We start from the raw sequence: 12,069 nt of genomic DNA, 5'->3' as shown, positions 1-12,069 counted from the left end.
CTGCAACATCTGATCAACTCTACATGGAAAATCAGGGGAGAAGTTTCAATTTTTGGAAGAGAATCATATTTTTACATTTTTCATTTTGAGTTCCTAGAAGACTTAATGCATATTTGCACAGAAGGTCTTTGGGCAGTTGATGGAGCGCTTTTGGTTTTGGAATGATGGAGACCAAATTTGGTGATTGAGAACCTACAACTTAATTTCATCTCGATCTGGGTCCAACTACATGGTTTGCCTTTGGAATATCAGTACCCAGAACTAGCTGAGAAGATATGTCAGTTGATGGGAATAGTGGAAAGAGTAGATTGTGAAGATAAAATTCCAAGAAACATGCTTTTTATGCGAGTGAAGGTGAGAATTGATCCTTGGCTACTAGTGATTGCTAGATTCATGCTCAGACTAGATGATGGTTATAGGATCTGGATTCAATGTTGCTATGAAAAGGTTCATAAACTGTGTACTAGATGTGATCTCATTGGTCATACACGTGGTCAATGCACCCATAACATGGAAGGAGTAGAACTAATACTATTTAGGTAGAGGCAGCGAATACAAGAGCTTCACTAGGTACAATAAAGATTTGATGCTTTACAACTCCAATTCACAAATGAGCTTTGAGCTTATCATAATCGAAGAAGGAGATGAACCACTCAGGTTCGTTTTGGACAAGTGGGCCAAACACAAGAACTGGTACTCTCTAACCCTCCTAACTTAAAGCATCCTAACCTTAGTACCCCTAGCACACCACGTTCACCACATGCAAACTCATTCCCAGCCTCTAACCCACCAAACAATAACACATCCTCTTTGCATTTAGCTATTCACTTGCTAAACCTCAACCAACCCAGTCAGAACCCAGCTAAAACCATGCTCAATTTGAACAGTACACTTGTTGCTGACCTAGAACCATACACAGTTCCTCCAACCCCAGCAAATTCTTTGAACTCAGATGATACTAGGATTAACCCAAACGAAAATGCCAACATCTTGCATACTAGTCCTATACCACCACGTCAGAATCCCTTAGGTAATGGAAGTCATAATGCTTCTTTCTCATCTAGACCGCCATGGCAACCACCTTAAGAATCACACCTTCAATGGACCTGGATTGAAGGTAATGAACCTTATATTACTAATGGCCAAAGTACCCGACCGCATTTTGAAGTTTTGAATTTAGAAAGTGTCACTACAACAATTATGTTCAACTTGGATAGCTTGAATGAAAATAGACCTGAAGTCCAGTGCCATGGATGGGACAAGGGTTGCATACCTGAGTCCTCTGATACTTACATAGAGTCGTTGGTTCAAAGAGTTAATAGAGGGAGATTCATATTTGAATTGGGGGACTCCAGTAATGGGCCTAGACTGATTAACCCCTAAAAAGAGCATAATGGGCATGTCCAATCAGACCAATTAGGCAACCCATTAGGTAATACCCAATTGAGCAGTGAAGGAACAATTGAAAGGGATCTTGGCCCTGTTGAACTCCTTACCCTTGGACCTGGACCTTCCTTAACCAATATAAACCTACCTCCTTCTATTCTAACATCATATTTTTGGTGTATGAAAGTGGGGACCCATCAATTGGGGACACATGGAGACTAAGCTTAAAAAAGAGAATCATGAAGGAAATAGGAAAGTTTGGGAGAAACATTAAACAAAAGCTACTATGTGGATTCTTTGATCGAGAAACCAGCCACTTCCAAGATTTTTCTAATCAAGGGACATCTTTTGATGCTGAGAGAGCTGAAGGGCTTAGGGAAGCTAGCCTACAATAGCTTCCCCAGCAACCATGAGGGTCTTGAGCTAGAATTGTAGAGAACTGGGCACCCCTCTACAGTTTTGCATTGCCAAAAAAAGGCCCGGGAGTATAAGCCTGACATTATGTTCTTAATGGAAACTAAGTTAGCAAAAGACAAAGGAGTTGCAATTTTGGGAAAATGTGGTTTTTGGAATGGATGGGAGGTCCCTCAAGAAGGCTTAAGTGGGGGTTTGCTGCTAGGATGGATGGGAAATTAGAGCTTCAACATTCTTTACAACTCGAAACAACTACTTCATGCTAATCTCATTGACAATAAGGGTAACCCTTTATCCATTTCTCTTGTGTAGGGGCATCCTAACCATGCTAAAAGGGAGGAAGTGTGGATTGAATTACGAAACATTAGGAATTTAGTTCACAAAAACTAGTTATGTATAGGTGACTTCAACCAAATTATATCTTAGGAAGATAAATTTGGTTTTAGTCATAGGAGAATTGAAGGTGAAGAGACATTGAGACAAACTCTGTTTGATTTGGGTCTTTATGATCTTGAAGCAAAAGGGCAAAAATTTACTTGAATGAATGGTCATGGAGATGAAACTTTTGTCATGGAAAGGCTGGATAGAGCCTTTGTTACTGTGGATTGGATCAACTCGAATACTCATTATACATTTAGAAACTTACCTATCCTAAGATCTGATCATGGTCCTATTATCTTAGACTTTGAGTTTCAATAGCCCTTTAGGAAAAGGCCTTTCAGGATTGAAAGAATGTGGTTAGCTCATGATGGTTGTAAAGTACTAGCCTAAAATGCTTGGAGTATTTACCCTCAAGGATCTAGAGCTTAAAAACTACAGTAAAAGCTAAAGAATGTTAGGAAAGAGTTTTCTAAATGGAACAAAAACATGTTTGGAAAGATGGACAAAGATCTAAGGGAAAAACAGAAGACTCTACAGGAATTACAGGACTCAATCAAAACAATACAGGACATTAAAGTGGAAAAAGAACTTTGGGAGGATATTGAAAATCTGATGAGAAAAGAAGAAATTATATGGGCTTAAAAGGCTAGGAGTACTTGGATTATTTAGGGAGATAGAAACACAAAATTCTTTCAAACTGTGGTCAAGCAAAGGAGAATAGGATTTTGCAAATTAGGACAGTTGATGGGAACCAATTAGAGGAGTTAGGAGATATTGAGAACTATATGGTGAACCATTTCAAAAATCAGTACAATGAGACAGACCCAAGATCAGTGTAACAACTAATGAGAGACTTGGAAAACCTTGAAGTTCCTAAACTTGATTCTTTCCAGAGAAATGATCTTGACAGACCAGTGATTGATGATGAAATTGAATGGGCAGTGTTCCAACTTCCAACTAGGACCTTAGAAATCTTCTGGTCCAAATGGGATACCAACATTTTTCTATCAGGAGCTATGGAGTATAGTAAGACAAGACATTTTTAACTATGTCCATGCCTTTTTCCATTCAGGTACTCTTTGAAATCCCTCAACCAGTCTTACCTTGCCCTTATACCTAAGATTAAATTCCCAGAAGAGGTATCTCATTTTAGGCCCATTAGTCTTTGTAATGTTATCTACAAGATAATTTCAAAATTTATGGTATCTAGGCTTAAACCTTTTATGGATATGCTCATTACACCTTACCAAAATGCCTTTATTCAAGGTAGGAACATTATAACAATATTCTCTTGGCTCATGAGATTTTTGATATCCTAAGGAAAAAGAAGAATCAAAAGAAAGGCTATGGTGCTTTGAAAATTGATATGTCCAAGGCTTATAATAGAGTCAATTGGAACTTCCTTAAGGTTGTCCTTCTATCCATGAACTTCAACAACAAATGGGTAGACTGGATAATGGAGTGTGTTACTTCTGTCCAATACTCTCTGGTTATCAATGGCAATCTAACCTGGTGTTTTATTTGTTATCTAAAGAACATTAATTTTCTAGGTTTAAATTTTCGAGACTTATATATTATCTAATGGAAGATTCGATGACACATGCATTTTGTTGAAAGATGATAATATTCGTTATCATTCTTAGAAGTTTTTTTTGAGTGGATATATTGCCTTTAGCAAATAGGTACTAAAAAACTATTATAGTAAAATAGATATTTATATGTTAAATAGCTACCCTAACTTTGTGTTTGATCAAAATTCTTATATGAATAAGATTAACTATTTATGACATAATTATCAAAATTCTTAAAATTAGTGTTTCTTTTGATTAATGTAAATCTCTATGTACTTTCAAAAATCAAATGATTTATATTTTTGTTTTGTGATATAAATAAAATTTAGAATTGACCTTAATCACTACTCTTATTGCACGACAAGCACGTAAAAGCCCTAACTAGTATCCCATAAAAAATCAATCAAATGACATCATTTTCCAAATTTTTTTATTTGAATACTTTATTAAATTAACAACCGTAAACCATAATGTCACATAAAATAGTAGGAAAGCAAATATGCTAATCTTCCAAAACCTTTCTTATTCCTTATGCCTATAAACTATAAAGTTAATACAAATTATTATATAGGGAAAGCTAAAAAGAGAAAAAAGTTAAAAACGTAGGAATACAATAATACAATATAAATACTAGCTAGCAATATACTTGTTACAATAACGTTTACTAAGTAACTAATATTAAAGTAATCTCTGCAAATATAGCTAGACTGTTCTTGCAAACCTCAAGAACATTGTTCAAAACTCATCCTTAGACATAGAAAGAACCTTAGCTATAATCGGGCGTGCTCTGCACATGGCTTCTAATGCAACAGCTTTGGGCATGGTGAGCCCATTACCTTCAACCATGTCAACTTCTTCTTTACTAATCCTTTCCCACTCAAAGCATTGAATTAATGACCCCAATGTTAGACCCACTGTACGTTGGGCAAGGCCTGCCCCGGGACAAGCCCTCCTTCCCAGTCCAAATGGCATTAACTTGTTTGCATTACTCTCTCCACTTTCAAATCTCTCAGGCTTAAAACTAGTTGCATCATCCCATATATTAGGGTCTCTATGTATGGCCCATGCATTAACCAATAACATTGTCTCACGTGGAATATCATGTCCTCCAATGGTACAATCTTCAGAGGACATGTGGGGTAAAAGCAATGGGCCTGCAGGATACAATCTAAGAGTCTCCAAGATTATATTTTGTAGATAGTGCAATTTAGAGATATCTAGTTCATTGATTAATTTTTCTTGTCCAATTTGATTATCCAAATCAGCTCTAGCCTTCTTCAACACTTGAGAATGATTGAGCAAATTGGACATTGCCCACTCTAATGTCACTGCCGATGTGTCAGTCCCGGCAACTAACAAGACCTGCTTATTTTACATTCAATAAGTGATTAAAATCACAACAAAAAATTTAAAAGTAGGGAAAAATTGCAAATTACACCCTTAAAATTTGGGTGTATTTAGATTTTACACTTTGAAATTTCAAAATTTAGATTTTACCTTCTAAAATTTGGGAGCATTTGGATTTTACATCCTAACATTTCAAAATTTGGATTTTACCCCTTAAATTTTAGGGGTGTTTGGATTTTACTCCTTAAAGTTTGTAGATGTTTGGATTTTATACCCTAAAATTTTAGAATTTAGGATGTAAAATTCAAACACCCCTAAACTTTAGGGTGTAAAATCCAAAATTTGAAACATCAAGGTGTAAAATCCAAATACTCTCCAATTTCGGGATATAAATTCTAAATTCTGAAACTTCGAGACGTAAAATCACACCAAAAATTTTATTGATAGCTAATATTTATTATAGAGATTCATAAAATCACGCCAAGAATTTTAAAGTAAAAATGGATTGATAGCTAATATTTATTTTTACGAATTGATAGTCATGCTAGATAGCACAAGTAGGGTAAATGGTATTGGCCTGGTGTTTCGTCTGGTGCGTGTGGAAGAGCACAGGACAAGAGACTTACCCCGACTTTAGCTTACCTCTAGATGTTAAAAATCAAAATTTACATTTGTGAAAAAGAACAATAAAAAATAAAATAATTAATATGATATGATTAAAGATTAATGAGCACCACAAAATTTTATTTTTTAAATGACTTATAACTCTCTATACTGTTATATATAAAATTAGAGTCTCAAGTCTCAACCTTGCAAAAATACAGAAATTGTGAGAAGAATATAATTACATAAACAACTTCCTACTTAGAAATCAAGACTACATGGTTGACTTGCAGTTGACTTCAAATTCATGTTAATAAATTTGTTATAAACGTTTTATTCTAACTTGTCAAATAAACAACTGGGTCAGATTTGGTTATTTGATTACCAAATTTCCAATATATATTTTCATCGTCTTTAACAATCTTGAGTATTGATGTTATCAGCTTTTTAATTAGTATCTAGTTCCAAGTTCCAACCAAAAGAAGAAGAAGAAGAAGAAGAAGAAGAAGTAAAGAGAAATGACCTACACATACCAGTATAAGCCCTTTGATAATTTGATCCGTGTAGTATTCAGGCTGTGATTTTTGCAAAGAAAGCAGATGATCGATCATAGTATTCCCCTTCACTTCCTTACTCCTCTTCTCATCAATAAGACCTTGCAAGAATGCATCTGTCTTGTTGGCCAGTTTCATCAATCTTTTCTCCAAACCCCCATGATCAATCCACCGCAACAAGGGCACAAACTCTTGTGGATTTGAGGCCCCTCCTAACCCTACTAGCTCTTTCATTATCCCCCTGAATTTCCTTGCTTCTTCTTCGTCTTTCACGTCCTCCCCGTAGTATCTCTTTCCGGCCACCATTCTCATTATGATGTTAAATGTCAGCTCTGAGAACATTGATTTCAATTCTACCTTAGCAAAACCTTGGCACGAGTTTCGTGACAACTTGTGTAGCAAGTGCTTGACTTCATCTCTTCGGATTCCTAGAAACATGTTAAGACGATTTGTTGAGAAGATTTCTAAGGCACTGATGCGGCGAAGGTTGCGCCAATGGTCTCCATAAGAAGCTGCTCCCACGGTGGTGTGGTTGTAGCCAATGTGCTTGGTGGCTAGGAAGCGAGGACGGTTGGCTAAAATGATGTCGTTCTTGGTAAAGCATTCTTCAACTGCAGATGGGGATGATACAATGACCACAAATTGGGACCCAAATTTTAGAGAGAAGATGTTACCATATTTTTGAGAAAAGCGGTGGAAAGTACGATGGAATGGTTTCTTAATGAGATGGAGATGGCCTAGAATTGGTAGAGAAGGTGGGCTTGGTGGGAGGTGTTTGTGTTTTGTTCTTGTTTGGAGCAAGAACTTGAAAGCTACTGCAAGGAGGAGAAGAAGAGAGAGGGATGAGTATAGCAACATGTCTTCCATGTTTGATTTGTTGTTTTTGATATGATGCTTTGTGGCAATCTGTTGGAAGATTTTATGGATATATGGGGGCCGCAATTTGGCAAGAATTTGACTTAAGCTTAACTACTCCTTACTACTAAGTCCTGGTCCTATAAATATATATATATATATATATATATATATATATATATATATTTTATCCTCTTTTACTTTCCGCTGATACTCAGTGGACTGGCTTTTACAAGCGCACACCTTTTTTGATCAGGTTCTTTTCTTTTATAGTATAGTAACGAGTATGTGTTTTTTTTAGTACAATATAAAAAAAATCTCAATTTTTACCAAAATTATTTTATATTATAGATTGTAATTGGGTGTTTGTCATTTTCATTAGATTCACCACTGGTATTAAAATTGTGATTTTTTTTTTTATATGCTTTTAGAATATTTGGTAGTAAGTTTAGTAATATAAAAAATTCCCATAAAAAATAATACAAAAATTAAAAAAATTACACTACTTTATTTTACCATTATGATTGAAATGAGATATTATAATTGATGTATAATAAAAATTGTATTAGTGGAATGGCAATGTAAAAGTGATGTTACAATAATTACATATTATTCTATTAATTAATTAATAATTTTGATGTAAGGACACGATTATTTAACGGCCCAAGAATGACGTTGGGCTCGTACATAAAAGATCCCTCACAATATGATTTGTAGAGAATGGGCTTAAAAGGCTTGCCTTTGATCACGGGGCGATGATCCGGTCCTGATTTTAGGGGGGCTCATGTAGAAAAGGGTTCGGCCTGAACATCCAAGCCCTACAGCGTCGTAGCCTGAGGGGTTGGACTCCTCGGACTTAGTCCGAGGAGCATCAGGTTCTTCCCCTTCTTCTCTTTTTTTTTTTTTTTCTTTTTTTCTCTTGGCTTTCGTTTCCTTTTATACTCGTATTCCTTCCTCTCTTTAGGGTCCACGTGTAAACTTTACCTTCGGGGCAGAGGACTTGTCCTATCAGCCCATACCTCAAGTGGTTGGGAGTAGACGTAAAGGTTGAATAGCATGGTCAAGAATAGGGGCTTGTCAGGCACAGAGTTCTCTACTACAGTATTGGCAGTCTTTTCACTTATCCTATCCGTGCATTAAACTCATCATTGACAATAAGTCTCCTCAGATCAGGCCCTGGGCCTTGATATAGAGCGGGCCTGGGCCATGAATTTTCTGGCCCACAATAGCCCCTCAAAATCCTGCTGCTCGACTTTTAGTTGGGGAGGAGGGTTTTGGTGATTTTGGGCCCACATCACGGCTCGTTCAAGTTCTGCACTCCACTCATACTTGTGTTTTTACATTCACATGGGAGACATGCCAAGTCAAGAGTCATCCCTTCGTTTGCAAGTACTCTGAAGTTTCAACAATCGAAGCGCGCCTTCCCGAGGATCTTGAGATCCTACGGTTGTGGATGGTGTGGGAAATTGAGCCAGAGCTGCCTTGTCTGCAGCCCGTCTTGGGAATCTGCTCAAATTAAATTACATGACACCTTCTTACCCTCTATATAAGTAGGACAGGTGGTTGCTCTCCTGGCATATAAACCCTTCTGCTCTCTTTAGAATCATAACCCTTTGTCCATACCCAGTTCCCTCCTCCGGTGTCATCTTCCCTTTGCGCCATATGTCTGAGGCTTGGGTGGAGGTGGAGGAACTTCACCTGCCACAGAGGCACTGGACCCTTCCAAGACGTAAAGTGATGTGGCCTGGGCAGGGGAGGCACAGATTTAAGGTGTCTTCCCGCTTGGACATGGTGGGGACGGTACCCTTCCCTCTTTTAGTCAAAATCCGAAGCAGGTTCTGGTCACGCCAGATTTTTGGTGTGTCAGAAGAAAGATCTTCTGCCATCAGCGCCGTCTGCCTTATCGCAGACAAATTTTGGTGTAGGCTCCTCAACTTCCGGTTCCCGGCACCTTCTCTTCAACGGTGTGGGCCTCAAGTTGGGTTCCCTGTACCTTTTCTTCAGCTGCGCTAGCCTGAAGCTGGGCGCTCTCTGCACCTTTTCTTCAATGGTGCAGGCCCCACGTTGGGTTCTTTTGCTGCCTGAGTTATGGACATGTAAAAGTGTTGAGAATGGTTTTCCTTGAACAAAGTCTTGAAGCAGCAGCCAACCTCTCCTCTGTACTACCTCCTCGGCTTTATCTTATTCTCTTGTATCTTTCTTTTCGATTATGTAGTTAGCTTTAATATAAGCTAATTCCAGCTTTTCATTGTACGCTGTACTATTTCTTTGTTTTAATAAAAGGGAAATTTATTTACTTGTTTTGAATATTTTTCTTTTTTGCAACACTACTTTGTGAATGGGTGTGCTCCATGTGTGTTTTTCTTCAATGATACTTAGAGCAGGAAACCTTGAAACATAATCCAACTAATTTTAATTTACCGACATTACCAGACATAATAACGATAATTCACAGTAAATTAAACTTAGGAAACTAACCGAGATAACAGTTGAATATTCTGTAATAAGTGCGAGGAGACCATCCGAGAACGATAAACTCTAAACAATTCATCCGAGGGGGTAACTGAGCAGTAAGGGACTCTGATTGTGTTTTTGGTAACATATTGCTATATATTGCATCAATCCCTTTGGTACTGAGGATCCGAGAGCAGACTTGAGAATCCATGTAGTTTAGGAATTAACCCAATTGTTAATGGAGAGTTCTCCTCGGATAGATTCTAAGGTCCATGTAATGTAGTTTTTCTTTTAAGTACTTGGTTTCCCCATAGGCTTGAGTCCGAGGACCATGCAAGGTCTTGGTTCTGTCCAAAACTTGTAAGTTTTCTTTTGAGTACTTGGTTTCCCCATAGGCTTGAGTCCGAGGACCATGCAAGGCCTTGGTTCTGTCCAAAACTTATAGTTTTTTTTTTTTTTTTTTTTTTTTTTTTTTGTGTACTTGGTTTCCCTATAGGCTTGAGTTCAAGGACTATGCAAGGCCTTGATTCTGTCCAAAACTTATAGTTTTTTCTGTGTACTTGGTTTCCCCATAGGCTTGAGTCCAAGGACTATACAAGGCCTTGGTTCTGTCCAAAACTTATAGTTTTTTCTGTGTACTTGGTTTCCCCATAGGCTTGAGTCCGAGGACCATGCAAGGCCTTGGTTCTGTCCAAAACTTGTGGTTTTTCTTTTGAGTACTTGGTTTCCCCATAGGCTTGAGTCCGAGGACCATGCAAGGCCTTGGTTCTGTCCAAAACTTATAGTTTTTTCTTTGTGTACTTGGTTTCCCCATAGGCTTGAGTCCGAGGACCATGCAAGGCCTTGGTTCTGTCCAAAACTTGCGGTTTTTCTTTTGAGTACTTGGTTTCCCCATAGACTTGAGTCCGAGGACCATGCAAGGCCTTAGTTCTGTCCAAAACTTATAGTTTTTTCTTTGTGTACTTGGTTTCCCCATAGGCTTGAGTCCGAGGACCATGCAAGGCCTTGGTTCTGTCCAAAACTTGCGGTTTTTCTTTTGAGTACTTGGTTTCCCCATCGGCTTGAGTCCGAGGACCATGCAAGGCCTTGGTTCTGTCCAAAACTTATCGTTTTTTCTTTGTGTACTTGGTTTCCCCATAGGCTTGAGTCCGAGGACCATGCAAGGCCTTGGTTCTGTCCAAAACTTGCGGTTTTTCTTTTGAGTACTTGGTTTCCCCATAGGCTTGAGTTCGAGGACCATGCAAGGCCTTGGTTCTGTCCAAAACTTATAGTTTTTTCTTTGTGTACTTGGTTTCCCCATAGGCTTGAGTCCGAGGACCATGCAAGGCCTTGGTTCTGTCCAAAACTTGTAGTTTTTTTTTTTTTTCTTCGTGTACTTGGTTTTCCCATAGGCTTGGGTCCGAGGACCATGCAAGACCTTGGTTCTGTCTAAAACTTGTAGTTTTTTCTTTGTATTTATTTGTTTTTCGAAGGTCAGCCCCTAGACCATGGCGGGGAGAGCTGGCTTGAGGCCGGAAGCCCCTAGAGTTGCCCGCGCCGTTGGCATTGCAGGGCGTAGCCCCTAGCAGAAGTTTATGTCGGAGCAACAACTGCATGTCGCCGGAGATGGAGGAAACCCCGCGAATCTCCGCTTGCTAGAGAGTTGACTCAAACGCCACTTGCGCCAACGCGCAAGCCTTCCCACAGACGGCGCCAATTGTAAGGACACGATTATTTAACGGCCCAAGAATGACGTTGGGCTCGTACATAAAAGATCCCTCACAATATGATTTGTAGAGAATGGGCTTAAAAGGCTTGCCTTTGATCACGGGGCGATGGTCCGGTCCTGATTTTAGGGGGGCTCATGTAGAAAAGGGTTCGGCCTGAACATCCAAGCCCTACAGCGTCGTAGCTTGAGGGGTTGGACTCCTCGGACTTAGTCCGAGGAGCATCAGGTTCTTCCCCTTCTTCGTTTTTTTTTTTCCTTTTTTCTCTTGGCTTTCGTTTCCTTTTATACTCGTATTCCTTCCTCTTTTTAGTGTCCACGTGTAAGCTTTACCTTCGGAGCAGAGGATTTGTCCTATCAGCCCATACCTCAAGTGGTTGGGAGTAGACGTAAAGGTTGAATAGCATGGTCAAGAATAGGGGCTTGTCAGGCACAGAGTTCTCTACTACAGTATTGACAGTCTTTTCACTTATCCTATCCGTGCATTAAACTCATCCTTGACAATAGGTCTCCTCAGATCAGGCCCTGGACCTTGATATAGAGCGGGCCTGGGCCATGAATTTTCTGGCCCACATTTGAGTTTCTAGTACAATTTTTTTTTTGGTTACATAGTACAGTTTTTAGTATAAAAGAGATAAGCCTTTTCACTATTGATTAGTCAATTGAATTAATTGGTATTCAAATATAAAAAAGATACCACTTACCTCAGATTAGGATGCTTTTGTAAATGATGCTTTTGATTTTTTCATAAGAATCAGTAAATGTTTTTGGTCTGTTTGTCTTTTTTTAATGAAATGAT

General features: G+C 38.6%; 1 protein-coding gene across 6 annotated transcripts in view; it reads right to left on the bottom strand.

Moving 5' to 3' along the window:
- The window catches only part of LOC126693218 (cytochrome P450 81E8-like), a 60,262-nt gene that overhangs the window by 9,618 nt on the left and 38,575 nt on the right, over nt 1-12,069 (bottom strand). The window contains exons 1-2 of one of the 6 annotated variants that reach the window (XR_007645236.1): nt 6,236-7,204; nt 4,399-5,114 (exon numbers count right to left, since the gene is read on the bottom strand). The exons of 2 other annotated variants lie outside the window; for them this stretch is intronic. Coding sequence is in view for 3 of the 4 variants with exons in the window: in XM_050389126.1 (XP_050245083.1) it covers nt 4,488-5,114; nt 6,236-7,123 (1,515 nt within the window). In the remaining variant the exon portion in view is untranslated. Of the gene's footprint in view, nt 1-4,250; nt 5,115-6,235; nt 7,205-12,069 lie in introns of those variants that run through there. 3 more of the 6 variants (XM_050389127.1, XM_050389126.1, XM_050389123.1) reach the window with 3 other exon arrangements.

The sequence above is a fragment of the Quercus robur genome, chromosome 7 (genome assembly GCF_932294415.1).
Source record: "Quercus robur chromosome 7, dhQueRobu3.1, whole genome shotgun sequence".
NCBI lineage: Eukaryota > Viridiplantae > Streptophyta > Magnoliopsida > Fagales > Fagaceae > Quercus > Quercus robur.
Note: the sequence above shows the minus strand (reverse complement) of the source record. Positions and strands in the feature narration are given on the sequence as shown.